The 20,553-nt window shown below is 36.9% G+C and overlaps 2 protein-coding genes across 4 annotated transcripts in view; both read left to right on the top strand.

Annotated features, from left to right (window-relative positions):
* The first annotated feature begins 766 nt into the window (after nt 1-766).
* Nucleotides 767-12,993, top strand: LOC107878146 (SEC12-like protein 2). The gene is made up of 10 exons (XM_016725047.2): nt 767-1,266; nt 2,899-2,993; nt 3,403-3,550; nt 5,184-5,275; nt 5,371-5,467; nt 5,870-5,945; nt 6,048-6,168; nt 7,206-7,322; nt 7,413-7,480; nt 12,363-12,993. Exons 1-10 carry the CDS (start codon nt 1,009-1,011, stop codon nt 12,467-12,469), a joined length of 1,179 nt encoding a protein of 392 aa, XP_016580533.1. The 5' UTR covers nt 767-1,008; the 3' UTR covers nt 12,470-12,993.
* A 1,325-nt stretch (nt 12,994-14,318) lies between these two features.
* Nucleotides 14,319-20,553, top strand: part of LOC107878147 (probable WRKY transcription factor 20) — a 12,373-nt gene continuing 6,138 nt past the window's right edge. Inside the window, exons 1-4 of one of the 3 annotated variants that reach the window (XM_016725052.2) lie at nt 14,319-16,326; nt 17,867-18,850; nt 18,932-19,106; nt 19,200-19,361. In XM_016725052.2, coding sequence (XP_016580538.1) covers nt 17,872-18,850; nt 18,932-19,106; nt 19,200-19,361 — 1,316 coding nt within the window. In that variant the 5' untranslated portion in view covers nt 14,319-16,326; nt 17,867-17,871. Of the gene's footprint in view, nt 16,327-17,476; nt 17,579-17,866; nt 18,851-18,931; nt 19,107-19,199; nt 19,362-20,553 lie in introns of those variants that run through there. The other 2 variants (XM_047415268.1, XM_047415269.1) reach the window with 2 other exon arrangements.

The following is a 20,553-nucleotide window of genomic DNA, read 5'->3' as shown; positions in this document are numbered from 1 at the left end:
CAAGCACATGCAGTCCTTATACTCAATTGATACTCTTTTATACCATATTAATACACTTTTATACTACATTGATACATTTACAGTGTCCATATACCCAATTGATACTCTCCTATACTAGATTGATACATTTTTAGAAGGCATGTAGAAACTATATAGAGTCGTATAAAATATGTATCTAAATAATAATTGTAGTTAAAAATTATATAGAATGTGTATATCTATTTTCTTTTTGATGTTTGACTTGTTTTATTTATTGTTCCTCTTTTGGACTTGCAATAATATTGGGGGTTAATTTTTGAATTTGGGGAATTGCAATTGAACTGCTAAAAAGTTAGAGCTAGGTTTTCCATTTTGAGTTTGAGTTATATTATCTGCTCCTCAAAATTCTATGTAATTACTTTGCTCAAATAAAATTTACTATAGTAAAGCTTTCACATAGCTTTTTTAATAGTCAATGTCATCATTCCATAAATATACATAATGTATGTTCCAATATACAACAATTGTGGTTATGCTAATTTCAAAAAAGGAATAGATTTTTTTTTTTTTAAAAAAGCTGCAAAATAAAGAGTATAAAACAGTGAAAAAACACAAAAGAAAAGCAATTTTTTTATAATAGAATGAAACATCAAATTATTTAAAAAATAGAACATAAAAAAAGCAGTAAAATTAAAAAAATAAAATAAACTAGATTTTTTAAAAAAAAGGAGGAAAAAAATGAGTAGTAACTAGCATACAAAATAATCATTGGTTATAAAATAGAATTAGTTTAGTGACTGATCAAAGTGCAGTGTCTATTTAGTGGGAATATTTTTTAGCGAGCGGATATTTTTTGTCCTTTTCCACTTTTTTAAACGGAGAAAATCGGCTCTACCCTTTAAACCGGTTTTAGAATCTCAGTGAACCGGTTCCGTTGAAGTATTACACAGATATACAGTAGCATTTGACTGAAGAAAACACAAGAGGAACAAAATACACATCTCAATTTCTGGATCACAGTGACCCAAGATGGCTGATTCCGGAAATTCGAAGAACTATGGCGTCCCTATTTACGGTGCCGGTTGGGTCCCACCGAGCGCCCTCAGATCTGCAGTCGAACCGCCGCCGGCCACTGATGATGATAAGGACGACGGCGTCGAGAAATCATCGTCATCGGAAAGTTATGTTGTCCTTGCCGGAGGCGGTGGAGAAGGAAATAGCGGTATTCGTAACGCTCTCATTGTTGCTCAATTCCATTTTGATTCTAATGTCCTCTCTGATGAACCCGTAAGTCATGAATCTTCCATGTTATGATTCCATTTCTAGTGATTTTATGCAAACTGAATTGTTTTGTGTTTGTGTTTGTGCTTATTATACATGCAATTTTTGTCCTCTTTTGAAAGTTCGGTTAGATTCATTCCTTCGTCTTGTGGTTGATCTTCTACAAGCTGAGGTCCAGCTCAGTCCCTATTTTGAAATTCCTGATGGCTTTAGTTTTCAAGAGATCAAATGACTGATCAAGCTAATGGAAACTAATAGTAGCTTATCTGGCCAAGCTTCTGAAATCTGCTTATTTTGAAAAGTGCTTTTGGTTAGAAGCAGTTTGTGTTTCATAAAGCAATTTGTGTTTCATAAAGCACTTTTGATGAACAATTAGTGTTTGACCAAACTTGTTAGAAGTACTTTAATTATATTTTTTCTAGGAAAAAAGCACTTTTAGGAAAAAGCTATTTTCTTAGCTTCTGAAAAGCAGTTTTTGGTACCTCCAGAAATACTTATTTTTCCCAAAAACTTGGCCAAACACCTCGCTTTTTAAAGTAAGCACTTTTTGCCTCCCAAAAGCTTGGCTGAACAAGTTATAACTTAGCAAAGGATTAGTTTTTGCTCATTTCTTGGGTCCATAGGCCTGATGTATAGCTATAGAAGTTATGGAATCAATATGTATTATAGTCAACTTGTACTTTTAAACATGCATGATTATGTGGCTTAATGAGCTACTCCCTCTATTTATTTACGTGATATTATTTATTTTTTGAAACATGCTTTCTATAGTAGTTAGACATAGCTTCTGCAATTCCGTTTTTCTTTTAATGCTTTGTACTGTTCTTTCATTAAGTCAATGGTCTATTGGAAACAACCTCTCTACCTCGATTAAAGTCTCCTTACACTCTACAGTCTACCCTGTCCAGATCCCACTAGTGGGTTTACACTGGTTATGTTGTTGGATTTCCTTTTTGAAACATTTGAACATGTTTGACACTATTCTATTTCTATCAAGCTTCCACAAGAATCACAACTTACGAGAATCTGAAGCAACTAATTATTTTTTTGAATTCTACACTTTCATTTGATGTTTTTTTTATTCAAATTAACTTTTCAATCATTAGCTTACTATTTTCTTCAACAGCCACTAGTATGATACATGAGTCAAAATGAATACCTTAAACTTCGTTCTGAATCAAGCCCCTCCATATAAATTGAGTTGGAGGGGATACATGATTAAACCATTTCTGAGCATTAAAATTATCTTTTGTCTTGGGGAAATTCTTGGTGAATCCGAAATCCTGCTTGCTGAAGGATGAGAGGGGCTCGAATGGGTTGACTACATCAGATTTGCTATTTTCATTGCAGCACGTTATCTTTGTCAGACCTGGTTCCTTCTGATGCTTATAGATTTACATTTTCAGATGTTCTAAGCTTAATAAAACTATTCCTTTTTAATAAGAGCCTTCGCTAAAACTATTAAGTACATCCAAAGGTAACAATATATCAGTGAGTGTTATGATTGGTCAGTTAACTTCAATTCCATTGCCATGTATGCTCTTCACTTTTGTTTTCCTTAAACATTAGAAGAACATGAGAAATTATCTTTGTCACTTCCTTGGATCAGTTTGACTAAAAATGTGTGTTCTGTCGAAGGTGGCTAGGTTAGGAACTGGCGGTGATCTTCCTTATAGGATGGCAGTACATCCAGGTGGAGACGGTCTTATATGTTCATTGCCAAAAAGCTGCAGGTAAAGTTTGTGCGATGGGATCTACTTTGAAGGCTCAGATTACTGTTCATGTTGAGTATTCTCTTCATCTTAGATTACTGTTCATGTTTAGTATTCTCTTCATTCCTTTCACCCTTCACCTTGTGACTTGTGGGTGGTGGCATGGGCTAAGGGGAGCGTGTAGTTGTTGATAGAACATTTGTTGGCTTATATAGTTAAGGCTAAAGTGCTATCACTTGACATCAGGTCTACAACTTCTTTTGAAATTGTTCATTTCTGTGATTATTCAATCCTCTATCTGGTTAGTTGCTTTAGCAGCTTCGTCCACAGACCACAGTAGACCACTTGCTGTAATTATGCTTGGAACTTTTGTTTGTACTTTTAGCGAGTTAGCTTGGGTAAGCAGCTGATCAGTGTGCTACCTGTGTAGATGGTTTGACTGGGATATTCAGAGAGCTGAAAATCGTGCATTGGGTCTGAAATCATCTGAGAGAGTACTTGAGCCATTGGAGGATGTTGGACAACAATTAGCGCTAGCTTTTAACAATGACGGTTCTTTACTTGCTGTTGGCGGTGAGGTAGATATCTTCCCTTAAACTATTTCAGGTTGAAATGAAAGTATGGTTGTTGCTTGCCATTGAATGAAAACTGTTCAACGTGAAGGCACTACTGTGTTGTTCATTGTGTATGTAACATTTTAGAAGGCCATTTTTGTATGATTCGGTTATTCTTGTATTTTGCTTAAGGTGGGATGAAGTGTTCCTTAAAAACATAACCAGGAAACACGGTCTTTATTTATTTTACCCTCTAAAATATTCTTGTATGTTATGAGTTAGATTGTATGTAATGGAAAAGGAGGAGATAGTCTGAGTACGAATTATGGCACCGCTACTAAGCATCACTAATTACCAAAGGAATGCTGGTGGTGGCACACATATTTTCCCTGCATTAATCTGTAAAGGTTACTGAAAGTGCTCTTTAAAGGGGGTTGTTTTCCTTTCTGAAATCTTGTTCTGCCCCACAATTTATAATTTTATGTTGAAATGAAGGGAGTAAACTCAGGATTATAGCCTGATTCTTTGGCATAAAGATTTGATCAGTCTTAGTTACGAATATCTAGTGGCTATGTTTGACTCATGTTCTGGATTCCACACTGTTACCTTACCTTTAGAGCCCATGTGGGTTTCTCCTTTTCAGATTTTAATTCTTTATTGTAAGAAAAATGCCAGAACAACTTAAACTCTTTCAGAAATAATTAACAGTTGAAGGCAATTAATAGCAAAGTAAAAGGAAAACTTAAAAGAAGTCTCTTCAATTCTAAGAATTTTCTTAGTATCTCTTCATAGCACACAGTGTAAGAAGTTTTTCCTTAGATGCTTTTCCCTCCGTTTCATATTACTTGGGCCAGGTTGACCTAGCACCCCTCTTAAGATAGCTTTAATTGGAGGAGTGTTTAACTAAACTAACCTTATTAATTATGCTTTGGACCTCTAAATTTGAACACTAGGAAGTTATTTAGTACTAAGGGTAGTATGTGGAAGAACGTAATAAAACTTTCTAGATTTGCTAAAATGGACAAGTAAAATGGAACATTTATTTTTGGTATAGGGCCAAGTAATGAAACGGAGGGAGTAATAAATAACTAAAGAAAGGAATATATTTCCATCAGGAAATATGAACTTCCATGCTAGTTTTTTCCCGCCACCCTCTCATTCTACGCTTGCTATTTCTTTTTGACTCTGGAGTTAAAGAAGGATTTTGGAATTGACAAAAGTTATTAGCTATTTCTGAGTGTGACCAAGTTTATACATCATCCCTCCGTGACTATGTAATTGCCGGTAATGTTTGATAATTTGTGGATGGGACATTTAAGATCAGTTTCTTCTGACTGTAAAGTGTAATGTGAGCCTGCAGAACAATGATGACCATAATACTTCGTGGTTTTGATTGTGTAATTTTAGGCTACATAATCATGCTGAACAGTCCGTCATTCCATCCCCAAAGATTCCTTATGTTTTTGTCAAGTTTGATTTGGAGAATATTTATTACATCTAGTTTCGGATTGAGACGTGATTGATTTGTTAGATCAAGGAGGCAGCTTTTGCTTCTTTCTTGCTGTCCTTGTTTAAAGACTGAAATATGGAATTACATCACCTTGTTTGTGTGGGTAAATTATAAATATCTTGATTATTGATTTTTGGTGCAGTACAGGAAGGCAAGTTGAGGGTTTACAAGTGGCCTAGCATGGAAAATATTCTTGATCAGGCTAATGCTCATGCTTCTGTGAAGGATCTAGACTTCAGGTTCATAGCATTGCCCAATTTCAGTTTAAGCACTACAAGCAATATGTTTTATGGTAGATGGATTTCGACTCAAATGTTTTCGGTTGTATATGCAGCCCTGATGGAAAATTTCTTGCATCTGTTGGAAGCGGCCCTTGTCGGATTTGGGATGTCTCAATATCAACATCTGTAGCTTCTTTGATGAAGGAAAATGTAAGAATATCTATGAATGGCTTTTAAATGCTGGAAGATGCTGTGTGTGTTGTCTTCCACTTTTTCCCTACCAAAAGAACGGAAAAAATGATGTCAATTTTCCGATTTAATTAACACTAAGACTACTCAAAAAGCAGAGTAGATTTATTTTTAAATGCTCCGTTTCTCCTGTCAATTGGCTTTATATAAGCTGATTCTCGCTTACACGTGGATTCTTATTTTTAATAAGGTAAGAGTAGTTACATCATACATGTGGATTCTTATTTTTAATATAAGATAAGAGTATTTACATCATACATGTGGATTTTTGTATTCTCCCAATTTAAGGTAGTTGTGTGGGCATATAACCCAATTTTACTGTGTTGCGTTAGTTATCTGACAAGAAGTGTCTTCTGTACCCAGGATGAGATTTTTGGCTATTGTAGATTCTCACCAAGTAACGATGAGAATCAGGTTCTATACATCACCACAATGCAAGGTGGATATGCCACACTGGAGCTTTATCTGAATTACCTAATTTTAGATAGTGCTTCACTTGGCATGTATGAAAAATTAACCCTGTATTCTTGTATTTGCAAAGATCAAGGTGGAAGTATTTCAAAGTGGAATACTACTACATGGAAGAGGATAAAGTCAAAGCGTGTTGTTCGTGATCCTATTTGTGCCTTCAATCTTTCACCCAATGGAAAGCTTCTGGCAATGTGAGACCCTTTGTTGATTTCTCTTCTACGAATGTCTATAATCACCATATGTCATTGCACCACGGATCTCTCCATATAGCTGAACGTTCTTAAAGTTGTAAAGTCCGTTTATATAATGTGCTAAACGTAGTGCTGCCCTTCAAAGAGTGTGAGCACTTTTTTACCAAAGCAGCTCATTTATTTTTAACAAATTTATAATCTAAGATGAGAAACAACTAGTTCACTTGTCCCAAAGGGGATGGTGGAGAGGTTGATGCATAGGTATAGCACACCTGGAGATTCCAGCTTTGAAGTTTAGATATAACATTAGTGGTTGTAGGCCTGTGCTAATAGTTTGTTGTAAGGTCTCAGCCTCAAAATTAGAGCATTTGGAAAAACAGGAAACTTGATTTGATTTATAAAATGTCTTGAGGTTAAAACATGCAGTAAAAGATCAAACCAATGAGAACCTAAAAGTGTAGTCCAAATTATCCAAGTTCCCTCCTAAATAAGACGACCCCTAGCTCCCCTCCTTCCGGCTTTTATATCAGTAGCAATAATACTTAGTATGGGTCCACCTGCTAACCTTGGTGAGCAAGTTTACTCGACCACCTGTGCTTGTGGGTTGTAGGTAACTGTCTGGACACCAACATCAATAAAAAATAAGTGGTTGATTGACTTTTGATGGAACTTATTTTCAAGATGCTTGCTCTTGTATATGATTAGGTCTGTATCGTTGAAGACGCTGAGAAAGCTAGCAAGTTTCATAGTAAGATGTCAGATTGTTAGCTTGTTGCTTAAGAGACATCACGAATTGTTCTGCGGGACTACTGAATCAATTTTAGTTTCTCCAGCTAATATGTTTATTAAAAAAATTACATTTAGGTTGTAAATCTTTCAGGAGATTTTCCGTAAGTTCATATCATAAATGATGATCCACATGAAACTACCACCATCTTGTTGACATCTTATAATATTGAATTGCAGAAGTAGTAGTGATGTTCCATAGATATGTTCTTAGGAACTTGATGCTTCCTGTATTTCATTTTCCTTTGCAGAGGAACAATTGAGGGAGATGTTCTGATAGTGTCTTCCAACAATTTACAAGTGCAAAATGTGGTAAAAAAGGCTCATCTTGGTCTGGTAACAACATTGAAGTTCTCAGAAGATTCGAGGTCCTAAATGTTTTTCATGCTCCTGGTAGTAACTGTAAAAGCCTGCAGTCAACACAAACAATTCTAAAAAAAAAAAAAATCTTTCTTCAGGGCCTTGCTTTCTGCCTCCATGGATTCAAGAGTGAGGGTGACAGTTATAAAGGAAGAGAAGAAAAGTGGTGAGTATTTAATTTGATCAAAATTACAAATATGATGGTAGGGTAGCTAGTTTACATGCGGTGGTTGCTAGCAGGGAGCCAGCTGAGTCCTGAAAATGAGCCTAATGTTTGTAGTTTGTACGTTTCTGTTATTGATCCTGATTAGTTTTGTTTTAACTCGATCGTCATGTAAGAAAAAATAATATATTACTGATGACATGAACTAGTAGGAAACTGCTGCAAATATACGTGTGTGAGGAATTTTCTTTGTTAGCATTTCAGTTTATTTGAGTTTGGCCGTCACTATTACCTATATTAATCTGTATCATTTTGTCCAACTGGCTGATAGCGATTGTACTGCAAACAAATCTCTTTCTAGTATTGCTATCAAATGCCATGCTTTGCACATATGCGTAATCGACTATTGTTATTATGAGAAATATTGGAGAAAAGTATTATTGAATTGTGTATCTACATTATTACATAGAGACCCTATTTATAGAAACTATAATACAATCCTTTACCAAGTAGGATTCTATATACTATTCATGTTCCTATTTTTATTCTAAGTAGGATTGTATATACCTATTCTTGTTCCTATTCCTATTCTAACACTCCCACCCAAGCTCGTGCATACGAGTCATATGTGCCTAGCTTATTACAAATGTAATTAATGCGACGATCGATGAGGGATTTGGCGAAGATATCTGCAAGTTGATTACTTGACTTTGCAAATTTTGTTGCAATATCTCCCGAGAGTATCTTTTCTCTAACAAAGTGACAATCAATGTCAATGTGCCTAGTCCTCTCATGAAACAAGGGATTTGATGCAATATGAAGGGACAGTTGATTATCACACACAAATTCTTCCTTCTGACCGGTTTCTCCAAATTTTAGTTCTCTCAACAAATGTTTGATCCAAACTAGATCATAAGTTGCTACATTCATTGCTCGATATTCTGCTTCTGCACTAGATCGAACAACGACACTGGTTCTTATTTTTCCAGGATATCAAATTACCTTCAGATGTAGAACGTCTATCAGAGGGTGATCATCCCCAATCAACGTCTGTATATCTAATGATATGCTTATGGCCTCGATCCTTGAAGAGTAGTTCTTTACCTGGAGCTGACTTTATATATTGCTAAATATGAACAACTACACTCAATGACTATCGCAGGGGAAGTCATAAACTGACTTATAACACTCACAGGAAAAGAGATGTCAGGTTTAGTCACTGAGTGGCTCCCCTTGTCCTGGCAGGATTTTAACATCCGGATTCATAGGAGTGTTAATGGGCTACATCCCATCATTCCTGTCTCTTCAAGAATGTATTTAGGTATACTTGCGTTGAGAAATAACAATATCTGATCTGGATTGAGCAACCTTAATGCCTAGAAAATACTTCAGTCTGTTGAGGTGTTTAGTCTGGAAATGCTGAAAGAGATGTTGCTTCAAATTAGTGATAACATCTTGATCATTGCCGGTGATAATGATATAGTCAACGTAAACTACCAAATAAATACACAGATTTGGTGCAAAATGTCAAATAGAAAATAGAGTGATCGGCTCCACTACGAGTCATTCCAAACTCTTGAATTAGTGTGATGAACTTCCCAAACCAGGCTCGAAGAGACTGTTTTCAAATCCGCAATTGGCATACAAGGCTACTAGGTTCCCCCTAGCAACAAAACCAGGTGGTTGCTCTATATAAACTTCTTCCTCAAAATCACCTACAGAGAAACATCTTAATGTCCAATGATGAAGAGGCCAATGACGAACGACAACTATTGATAAAAAAAACCGGACAAATGCTATTTAGCCACGGGAGAGAAAATGTTACTATAATCTAGCCAAATATGTGAGTATGCCCTTTGGTAACAAGGCGAGCCTTAAGTCGATCTAGCTGGCCATCTGGACCAACTTTGACTGCATAAACCCAACGACAACCAACAATACTTACAGGAAGGGAAACAAGCTCTCAAGTACCGCTCATATGTAAAGCAGACATGTCATCAATCACAGGCTCGCTCTATTGAGGATGAGAAAGTGCTTCAGTTGTAGTCTTAGTCTTAGAGATGAAAATAAAGGGCAAAAATGATACAATGCATAATGGGGTGATGGTAGATGATAACAACTCAAGAAAGTATAATGTGGGTTAGCATTTTGAGTGGATTGTATACCTTTTAGAAGTGCAATTGCCTGGCTAGGAGAAGGCAAGTTCGCAGTTGGAGCTTGTTTCAGCGCATGACATGAATCATTTGGGACTAATGCTGTACACAGACGACGATGATAAGTTAGAAGTGGTGGCACTAGGACTGGAGATGTAGAAGTAACTGTTGATTCCTCAAAAGTTCGTGCAGGTAAGACTTGAGGTATGGGTTAGATCTCAGAGGTATCAGGGTGATTAAAAGTTGTATCGTAAGGTTGGGATTTAAAGAATGTGACATCGGCGGACATAAGTATCGATGAAGATCAGGTGAACAACAACGATGTCCTTTTTGAATTTGAGAGTAATCAAGAAAGATACATTTGAGAGCATCGGGGGCCAATTTATCTTTTCCTAGGGCTAAGTTATGGACAAAGCATGTACTCCAAAGACACGAAGGGGGATAGAGTAGAGATGTGATTGAGGAAACAATATGGAATGTGGAACTTGATTTTGAATAGAAGATGAGGGCATTCTATTAATTAAATAGCAAGATGTAAGGACCGCATCGTCCTAAAAATGCTACGGAACATGGGGTTCAATGAGAAGAGTGCGAACAGTCTCAGTGAGATGCCTATTCTTCCTTTATGCTACTTGAGGGGCGTACGGACAAGATGTCGGGTGAATAATTCCTTGGTGAGTCATAAACTCCTGAAACTGGGACGATAAGTATTCTAAGGCATTATAACTACGAAAAGTATGTATAGAAACACCGAATTGATTATGTATTTCAACAAAAAAATTTTGAATGTAGAAAATAACTCGGAACGATCCTTCATTGAGAAAACCCCCAGTACATCTTAAATAATCATCAATAAAACTGACAAAATAACGAAATTCAATGGTTGAACTGACTCGACTAGGATCCCAAATATTCGAATGGACTCTGAATGACCCTCAGTACTACGTGAATATGTAGCACATGTGTGTTTCTCAAGTTGACATGACTCACAATCTAATGTGGATAAACTAGACAAGTTAGGCACCATTTTCTGTAGCTTGGATAGACTCGGATGTCCCAAACGTTTGTGAATTAGGTCTAGAGAATTCGTAACGGAGCATGCTATGAAGGAATTTGCAGAGATAAGACAATAGAGGCCTTGTGATTCATGTCCTATGCTAATTGTCTGTCCCGTACCGCGGGCTTGCATGGGAAAAAAATATAAAAAATGTTATGCCACAATGTAGGGTACGTGTCAAATAACTAAAGGATGCAAGATTAAAACGATAACCAGAGACGTAAAGGACAGAGTCTGGAAAGAAAAAAGATAGGGTTTTGGCTTGTCCAATTCGATTTTGTTTGGATCGGTAAATTAGTAGCAAAAAAATATTGTGAATTAACAATATCAAACATAAAGTGATTTATTACCCGGAATATGATCAGAAACGCCCGAGTCCATGACCCATGATCCAATAGTACTAGATTGTGAAACATAAGCAAAAGAATTACTAGCAACTGAAGCATCAGACTGAGACTGAGCAACCGAGGCTACTTGTGGAGATGTCTGCTTACTTGCTCGACACTGTAGGAACTCATCATATTCTGTCGGAGCAATTTGAGCATTATTGAATGGTCGATCATGATGAGCAATAGAGGCTACTTGTGGAGATATTTGCTTACTCGTGCGATTTTAAAGGAACTCATTGTATTTCTTTTGAGCAATAGGATCATAACTGGGTGGTGGACCATGCAAAATATAACATGTCACTAGTGTGTCCAAGCCTATGACAAAAACTGCACTTAGGTCGAGGTTTTCTAAAATGACCTGTTCGTCGCTGATTCTCCATAGCTTGATATGTTCGTTTCTCTATGGTTTGAGATGCGAGAACAGAGGAGTCAATGGCGGGTGATGAAGCTACTTCGTGACTAGGAGGCGCGACAAGGCGAAGTAGACGAGAGAATAACTCATCAATTGTAGGAACAGTAGGACTAGCTAAAATCTGATCACGTACTGAATCATGGTTAGTAGGAAGTCCAGCAAGTGTAAGAACTAGAAACAACATCCGTTTGTGCTCCTGTTGTTTTTCCTCGTCCTTAGTGATGGGCATCAACATTTCAAATTCCTCCATGACTGTTTGTACCGTCCCAAGTAAACATATCGGATTCTTGTTTCTTTAAGTTGGTCATCTGAGATATCACGTCATAGAAACGAGATATGTCATTGGTGTATAAAGCACGAGCCTTTCCCCAAATTGAATAACCTGTCTGGGAAGGGCGAAACAAGGGCATCAACTTGGAATCAATAGAGCGCCATAAGAGACTACATAATTGAGTGTCAACCTTCGTCACATCATCTTCAAGTTGAATCTCCATGTTCAAAATCTCCTCTATTAAATCTGTCTCTACACAGAGTGATCACTCTGATAAAATTTCTCAAAAATAAAATCTTTATTATTGTCAAATAGGTTGCAGCTAGAACAGAATCCGCCAAGATGAACACCCGTTTTTATCCTCGCTTTGGTGTGAGAAATATTGGAAATATTGGAGAAGAATATTATTGAATTGTGTATCTATGTTATTACATAGAAACCCTATTTATCGACACTATAATAATATCCTTTACCAAGTAGGATCCTATATACTATTCATGTTCCTATTCATTCTAAGTAGGATTGCATATACTTATTCTTGTTCTTGTTCCTATTCTAACAGTTACGTAATTATGTCATTTAACATATCATTTACCTTTGCAGGTCTGAACTTGTGGATTGTTATACTCGTTCTTTTGATTGCAATTGCTGTATTTTACGCAGCAAGCAACGGGATCCTTCCATTGGAGCTAAATTCAATATCAAAATAACGAGCTCTTTACCCCAAAGTATTCTTATAGGCGAAACAACATCTGAAACATTTTTGAAGGCTGTTACTGGAACACTGGGCTTGGATTCTAGCCTATGCTAAATGACGTCTGGTGTTTTTAGTGTGCTTTAACTGTTAGTTAAAGTGCCTCCTTATCCTCCATTATATTCTGAGTGTACAAAACAAGCTGTTGATGACTAGGTCTGCTCTTCCATTTTGCAACTTTATGTGGGAGATTTATTGCGTTAAGTTGGAGGTAAAACCTCCAACCCCTCTTTTACCTTTCCGATCATATAAGAGGGATCACAATGTTTCAATTTTATGATATTTAGTTTAAATGGAAAAATGAGTATTTGGAAGTGAAATTAGAAAACAGGTTCGGGTTGTGTTTAAATGTGTATTTCACGTTTAGAGAAGGAACACTAATTGGTTCACTTGAGTTGCTTCTCAAACAAACTTTTCAGTAGTTTATTTCAAGTTCTAAAGTAACTGTTGTGCTTACTTGAAAATAATTTGCAGAAACAACTATTTCCTTACATAATTCAGTTCTTTCTTAATCAAATTCCAATGAACAAAAGTAAACACAGCTTTACCATAATTTTACAGCAAACTAAGTTAAATCGTTGATATAAAGGAAAATAAAATAATAGTATAAACAAGCGTAGTTGGGACATACAAAAAGTTCACTTATACCCTGTATGTATATTGAATAAATAAATACTCCCTCTGTTTTTAAAAAGAATGACTGTTTTTAAAAAGAATGACTTAATTTAACTTGGTTCTGAGTTTAAGAAAATAAATACTTAAACTTTTGAATCTTGTGGTCTTAAACTAAAGAGATGTCAAATGTACCAAAATATCTTTTAATCTTGTGGTTTTAAATATGTCATGTAAAAAGTTACAATTAAAAAATTGTTAAAAAAAAAGAAAGGATTATTCTTTTTTAAACGGATTAAAAAGAAAAGTAGGTCATTCTTTTTTAAACGAAGAGAGTATATATCTGATACATATACTCAATTATTTTAACTAGAAACTAATAAACTTATACTTAACTCACTTTATAATTAAATATTGAAGAAGAGCTATGGCCTAATTGGTAATTTTTTGATTTGTGTAGAAATAAGTTGTTGCAGAAATGTAAAGTAAGACAATATATAATAGGTCTTTATAGTCTGATTCTTTTCTAACTCCGCACATAATATCAATTTGGTGCATTGAACTCTCCTTTACTTATAATTACCCCTTTAATTATAACTAAATACTACTATAATTTGATTTGATGTGAATATTAGTGCTGGTAACTACTTCTATGTACACAGAAGAAAAAGATGCACACAGTAGAAAAAGAAAGTCAACAAATAAAACATCTGATTACGGACAAGTGCAACATGTGGAATGGGTAACAGTGGGAAAGTCCAACATAGGAATCAGATTCTCTCTTTCAATAAATCACAATCTTTATCAAATCTAATGTCCTTTGAGTTCCATTGATTCTCTCACACGTGAACCAACAGAAAAAAGAATTGATCAAATTCTTCTTCTATAAAATTCTTGTTAATTAATTCCAAAAAGAAGGTTGGAGTAGTTGTTCTCCAAACACACACACAGAGATTAGTGACATAGACATACACACCCGTCTTGGTGGTAAGGAGCTAAGAAAAAAGTAGTTGGTCCAAAGTCAATTCTGCTGAATCAACATCTCTTCCATAATTCAAACTAAAACAGCCTCACAACAAGGTGTGAATTCTCCACCTCTTTTGGCTTTTTTGGTAATTTCATTTGATGTTTGAGAAAATTCTCGACTTTCTAGTGGTTATGCTGTACTATTGTTTCTTTATTTTTTTTGCTATGCTGCTGTTAATTCATTTTCTTTTTGGTGATCCATGATAATTACCACAGAATTCTGAATCCGTGTTGGATTATAAAGTGTGTTAAATATTTTGGATAATCATACATATAATCAGTTTGACGTTCAATTCATATCTTTTGATTGTTATGTTGATAGTAATATATTGAGTGACTAGGAAAAAAAAAGACTTGGAATAATCTACCACTTGTGCTAGGAGCAGCCTTTTTTAAGTCCTAGCTGAACGTAAAATAATGACTTTTGTGCAATGTCCAAAGAGTCTTGATGTAGTGGGAATTGTTTGGATTTTTACAACCTCTAGCAGATGGTGTGAAATTGATTGTAAAAGAACCTATTTCACCAAGTAGTGCTTTCGCCATCCCTGGCTCGGGCATCTGTTTCAGGTGCAGTTGATGTGGAATTTAGGTAAAGGGAAAACTTAGGAAAGAATAGCTAAGGAGAATTCTTCGTTTGAGGAAAAAAATGATAAAATAAATCATGAATTTGATGGGCATTGAAACAAGATAATTTACTGAATCGAATTATTATGCTTTTGTTTCACAGTTCAACAACATTTTTAATCTAACCGTGGCTTACTAATAAAAGTATGATTCCAATAGTTTTTAATAACTCCCCTGTCCTATTTTGTTTAAACAACTTATTTTTTTAGCCCCTTCAGATAACATGACCTCTCTCCTTAAAAGGAAATTTCACCAATTTTAAAAAGACATGTTGATGTGTAATGATATTGTTACACACCATTTAATTCAAAGTAACAGTTTTAAATCACTTTCACATCTTTTAATCGATATCTTTTTATGAACTGGGATGTTAATGTAAGAAATCTATACTACACAAAGATCCTTCTGTACTTGTCCTTTTTTTTTCAATTGAACGTGTTAGCTTTGTTAAGAGGTCCTGTGAACGCTTTTACTGGGGACTAGTGGTGATGTCTGTAAAAGTCCGCGATCGGAAATACTAATTTTGGTGTTGTGATGGAAAATGATAGTTACCAAAAAATAAAGAGGAAGTAGAAGAGAATAGTAGGTGATTTTTAATGAAAGCAGAGTGCTGATCATTGTTCATCATGAACACCTTTTGACAGAGATTGTTTGGATCGAATATATTGTCTGTTAATTGATTTAGTTTAAGTTTAGTCACATATCTTGCGCCATGTTTTGTTGAAATATTATTTCATGGTGTTATAGAGATTTCTACCGGGATGTTGAACTTTCGTATCGGTGAATCTAACAAAATCAGCAACGGGTTCTGCTGGATACAAAGGATTAGGATATCCATATTTGCCAGCCAAATTGGTTGATGCAATGTTTTTTAAGTTAAGATTTTCAGTGGTGACGGATCTTGCTGAGGATTTTTGTTTTCCACTTTCTGTCGCCTTGTTCCGGTGATCTTTCTGATGACTCGTTCAATGAGTTGGAATGCCTCTTAGCAGTCCCCTAAAACTGGTACTAATGGATCTATAGCCCTCAGATTTGCACGGGTTGGAAAGATTTATTTTAGAAAAGCAAGTCTTTCAGGTACCGGTGGCTTGAAAGATTTGCAGTCGGTTCCTTTCTCACTGGTGGCCTTTTCCAAGTACAAAAAGAGACCAGTACTGGCGGAGGAGGTGTTTTGGTTGACGTGGCGCAAAAGGTAGAAGGGAGAAGAAAATGAAGTGAAAAAAGAAGAGAAAAAGTAAAAGTAAAGGGCAGCCCGGTGCACTAAAGCTCCCTCTATATGCGGGGTTCTAGGAAGGGCCGAACTACAAAAGAAAAAGTAGAAGTAAAATAAAATATAAAAGGAGTGAAATTCTCTAAGCTAAAAGCCTGTAGCTGAGATGTCTAAGCTGAATCTGCACAGGAATGACATGATAGATGAAGGTATTATGCATAAAACTGAAATAAGATGATTGAGGTAGAGGAGTACCTCTCGAGTGCTATAACAATGAAGATATCTAACAAAGTGAAAGGAAAGTTTTATGATAAAGTTGTGAGACCAACAATGTTATAGGGGTAAGTGAATAGAGGCCTAACATGTCCAAGATGAATTTCATAGAATTATGTATGTAATGCATGTATGCTCCCAACAGAGAAAGCGCTATGCGAGTTCTTTCCATCTGCCTAATCTTGATGGACAGAGCTACCCGGTACCCTGTGCTGGTGGTAGGTAGCAGCTATCTAGTCATAGTCGAGGTAGATGCAATCTAGATTCAATTCCACTTTATTAAAAAAAACGTTCATACAAATTTGACAAGATTAGATATGGTCACATTTGTATGGTGGGTACCAGTAGCAGTGCTACGTGTAGCACATAGGAAAATATTTCTACGTTGACGGTCATGCACCAGGTCTCTGTGTGCATTAATATGATGATCACAATTGTCAAAAGGAGACAGGAAACTTGAAATCATATACAAAGGAAGTTGTTGCAGAAGCCCTAGAAACTCTGAAAATCAGTGTAATTTTGTTTAAGAATTGAACTTAATAAAATTGATCCCAAAGAAAGAAGAAACAACAACAACAGCATACCCAGTAAAATCCCACAAGTGAGGTATGGGGAGGGAAGGAAGAAACAACAACAACAACAACAACAACAACATACCCAGTAAAATCCCACAAGTGAGGTCTGGGGAGAGTGAAGTGTACGCAAACCTTACCACTACCTCGATAAGGTAGAGAGTTTGTTTCCGAAAAGAAGAAAGAATAGATCACAATTGGCAAAGACTCACATTTACAATGCTGGCTAGCTGGAATCAACGCCTTAGTTGTTGGTTTATTGTTGCTACACTTACATTATGTTAGGTTTTGTATTTTTATGTGAATTTGTTTTATTAATCCCTAATTTACCCTAAAAACAAATTATTTAGTACTGTAGTGACTGAGACTCTCTACCTTGTACTGGCAAAGGTCTGCGTATACACTACCCTCCCAGACCCCACCTGTGCAATTACACTGGCATGTTGTTGTTGTTGTATAATGAATAAGACTTGAATGAAGCGAAATGGATACAAAGAATCTAGAGCCCGACCTATACCTATTATAATTCCCATACCTTTTCTATATTATGTGTTTGGGACTGAGGCGTAGTTGTTTTCTGCATCTTGTTTGATTGAGTTCAGTAAGTGCTATCATCCTTTTCCAGTAAAATAACATCTGTCCTTTTTCTCTTATGACCAAGAAATCCGTCCGTGGCCACCAACCGCAGCCTTTGAAACTCGGGCATAACCGTCTCCACTTGAATACCTTGTTAGTCGTATGGCACAAGGTTCGAACCTTTGACACAAGTCAGAATTCTCTCAACCTTTGCCACTTAAACTAACTCCTGGGGACAGACTAATATATCTGTCTTTGTATGCTAAAATTATTTGCATGTCATTGGTTTATCATACTCTAAAAAAATTGATGTTCAATATGTTCTAAATAGACAGTGGAGACTCACTTGTGTATGGCATTTTTGGGATTAGTGGATCCATATGTTGCATATGCCTATATACATTTGTTCCTGTTTTAAATATCATACTTTGGTGATTTTTCTTCAAATACTTCCTTTCAGGCCGAATGGGCATATCTGAGGATGATATGACGGATGAAATTTCCTCCAGAAAATTAAAGCAGAAACAGGACCCTGACACTGTCATCAACGGATCAGAGTCGAAAGAGAAAGGAACATGTGAATCAATGTCAGCTGAAGTTGTTTCTAATGAACTACATAAAAGACCGAACCCTGATGCTTTGGCAAAGGTATCACAAAGTAATCGAGATGAAAGTGCACATCCTACGACATGTCAAGGAGTATTGAATGAAGGCCAGCCAAGGAGGAATGTCGATAAAGAGATCGATGTGTCACAATCCAATCAAAAAGATAGTTCCCTTTCTAATGTACCAGAGGAAAATTCAGAAAACGTGCATCAGGAAAAGGGTCCAGAGAGTGAGGGTGGTGCATCAGAATCTAGTCGAGTTTCTGTCCTACCAAAGGAGGAACCATACATAAAATCTTGTAAATCAGATTCTCCTGTAAAAGAGGGGAACATCTCCCTGGTAGTTGGAACGGCTTCAGATTGTTCACCACAAATACAAAGTAAAAAAATGGAAGAAGTTGTATCTCAATCTCATCAAGAACGAGTAACTTATTCAACAATGGCTGAGAATGCTATGTATAAATTGCGACCAAGGCGGAACCCTGATACGAGTGTCCAGGATTTGCCATCTGATGAAGGAGTCAGGGATTTGCCATCTGATCAAGGAGTCACTCCCTTCAGTGAACCTGAAAAACCATTTGAAGATGGATATAACTGGAGAAAATATGGTCAGAAACTTGTTAGAGGAAATATGTTTACTCGGAGTTATTACAAGTGCACACACTCCAATTGTCTAGCAAAAAAGCAAGTGGAGAGATCACATGATGGGCATATTACCAATATTCAGTATATAACAAACCATGAACATCCAAAACCTCTAAATAGTCCCCAAATCTCCCCTGAGGTTGTAGTGCCTTCGGAAATGAGACGACCAGACATGCTAATGGGCACACCACAAGGTATTCAAGATTGGCCTAGTCAATTACTTTGTTTGGTTTAGATAAGTAGGAATTATAAATTTTAATTAGTGACATAATTAGCTGAAGGTGAGAAATCTACTGCACTTGGTCAAGCATGTGAATCTATCGAACCATTGGAGAGCCTCATTTCAGCGGCTGTTGAATCGGCTGGTGGTAGCGCACGAGATACTGTCCCAAAGTCACTTAAATCAGGAGATGAGGGTGATAGTAATGGTGGTCGGAACTCAAAGAGACGGTATGTGAAAGTCAAGATCTTCTTTATTTGTCGTCACTGTTCAGGTCTATACACTATCTAAGAGTTGATAGTTCTGCAACTGCCTTGCGACAGGAAGAAAGAAGTACCTAGGAGCGATGACATGACTCCACCTATGAAGTCTCATAGTGAACCACGACACATCGTTCAAACTAGGAGTGAAGTGGATATACTCAATGATGGTTACCGATGGCGTAAATATGGGCAAAAATTTGTGAAAGGAAATCCAAATCCTAGGTAAATATATTTCCTTTTCTTAAAAACATGTTTGAGATTTTTTTCCCATGCAAATAGATTTTTCTCATCACTTCTCAGCCTTGAGTTCTTCTCCAGTCATGATTGGTTACGAAGCATTCCTATTCTTCCACTGTGAACCATGAATGGAACGAAAGTAATGGAATGTGGTGTCTAGAACAATTGCCGTCTTCATATCATACCCGATGTCCACCATTCCTTTTTAACTTGTCCCAAAATAGTCTGAAAGTAAAAAACTCTTGCGCGGGTCCCTTCCACTCTTCTGGTGCAACTTCTAAAAATACTTCTTTTTAGAAAGAAAATTTAAAATATTAAATCCTCGTATATGGTCTTGCGAGCGAATCAATAAATGAAATGTTAAAGACTTTTCAATAAAGATTAAAAACAACAACAAACCCAGTGTATTCCCACCTAGTGGGGTCTGGGGGTAAGATGTACGCAGTCCATACCTCTATCTCTAAAGAAGTAGAAAGACTGTTTCCGATAGACCCCCGGCTCAAGGCACGAGATACCACACAAACATATAGTAAAGCACAGCACAAGATTACATATCATAAATACGGCACCCATAAGTAATATAAAACATATAAAAGCACACAGATTTGTAATAAAACATGGAACACGGAATCATAACAGGCATAAAACCCCCACCAAGTAATTCCCTACACTAGCGACCCAAACTGGCCCTAGTCCTCTGCCCTAAGCCGCGTCCTCCAGACCTTCCTATCTAGGGTCATGTCCTCGGTGAGCTGTAACTGCTCCATGTCCCGCCTAATCACCTCACCCCAGTACTTCTTCGGCCTACCCCTACCCCGCCTAAGACCATCCAACGCTAGCCTCTGACACCTACGGACCGGGGCATCCATGCCTCTCATCTTCACGTGTCCGAACCATCTCAATCGGGCTTCCCGCATCTTGCACTCCACTGGAGTCACACCAACCTTCTCCCGGATAGTCTCATTCCGAACTCTATTCCCTCTAGTCAGCCCACACATCCAGCGCAACATCCGCATTTCTGCCACCTTCATTTTTTGGATGTGGGAGTTCTTAACTGGCCAACACTCCGCTCCATACAACATGGCCGGACGGACTACCACCCTGTAGAATTTGCCTTTAAGCTTGGGCGGCACCTTCTTATCACACAGCACCCCCGACGCGAGCTTCCACTTCATCC

Source organism: Capsicum annuum, chromosome 7 (assembly GCF_002878395.1).
Source record: "Capsicum annuum cultivar UCD-10X-F1 chromosome 7, UCD10Xv1.1, whole genome shotgun sequence".
NCBI classification, from domain to species: domain Eukaryota; kingdom Viridiplantae; phylum Streptophyta; class Magnoliopsida; order Solanales; family Solanaceae; genus Capsicum; species Capsicum annuum.
The sequence above is the reverse complement of the archived record's forward strand: the minus strand, read 5'-3'. Positions and strand labels throughout refer to the sequence as shown.

Excerpts from the sequence above, each read along its gene's own strand:
- LOC107878146 (XM_016725047.2), top strand. The coding sequence starts at position 1,009 with ATGGCTGATTCCGGAAATTCGAAGAACTATGGCGTCCCTATTTACGGT. Across the intron at positions 5,276-5,370 it reads GTGAAGGATCTAGACTTCAG|CCCTGATGGAAAATTTCTTG; the intron begins GTTCATAGCATT and ends TTGTATATGCAG. Across the intron at positions 5,946-6,047 it reads ATACATCACCACAATGCAAG|ATCAAGGTGGAAGTATTTCA; the intron begins GTGGATATGCCA and ends GTATTTGCAAAG.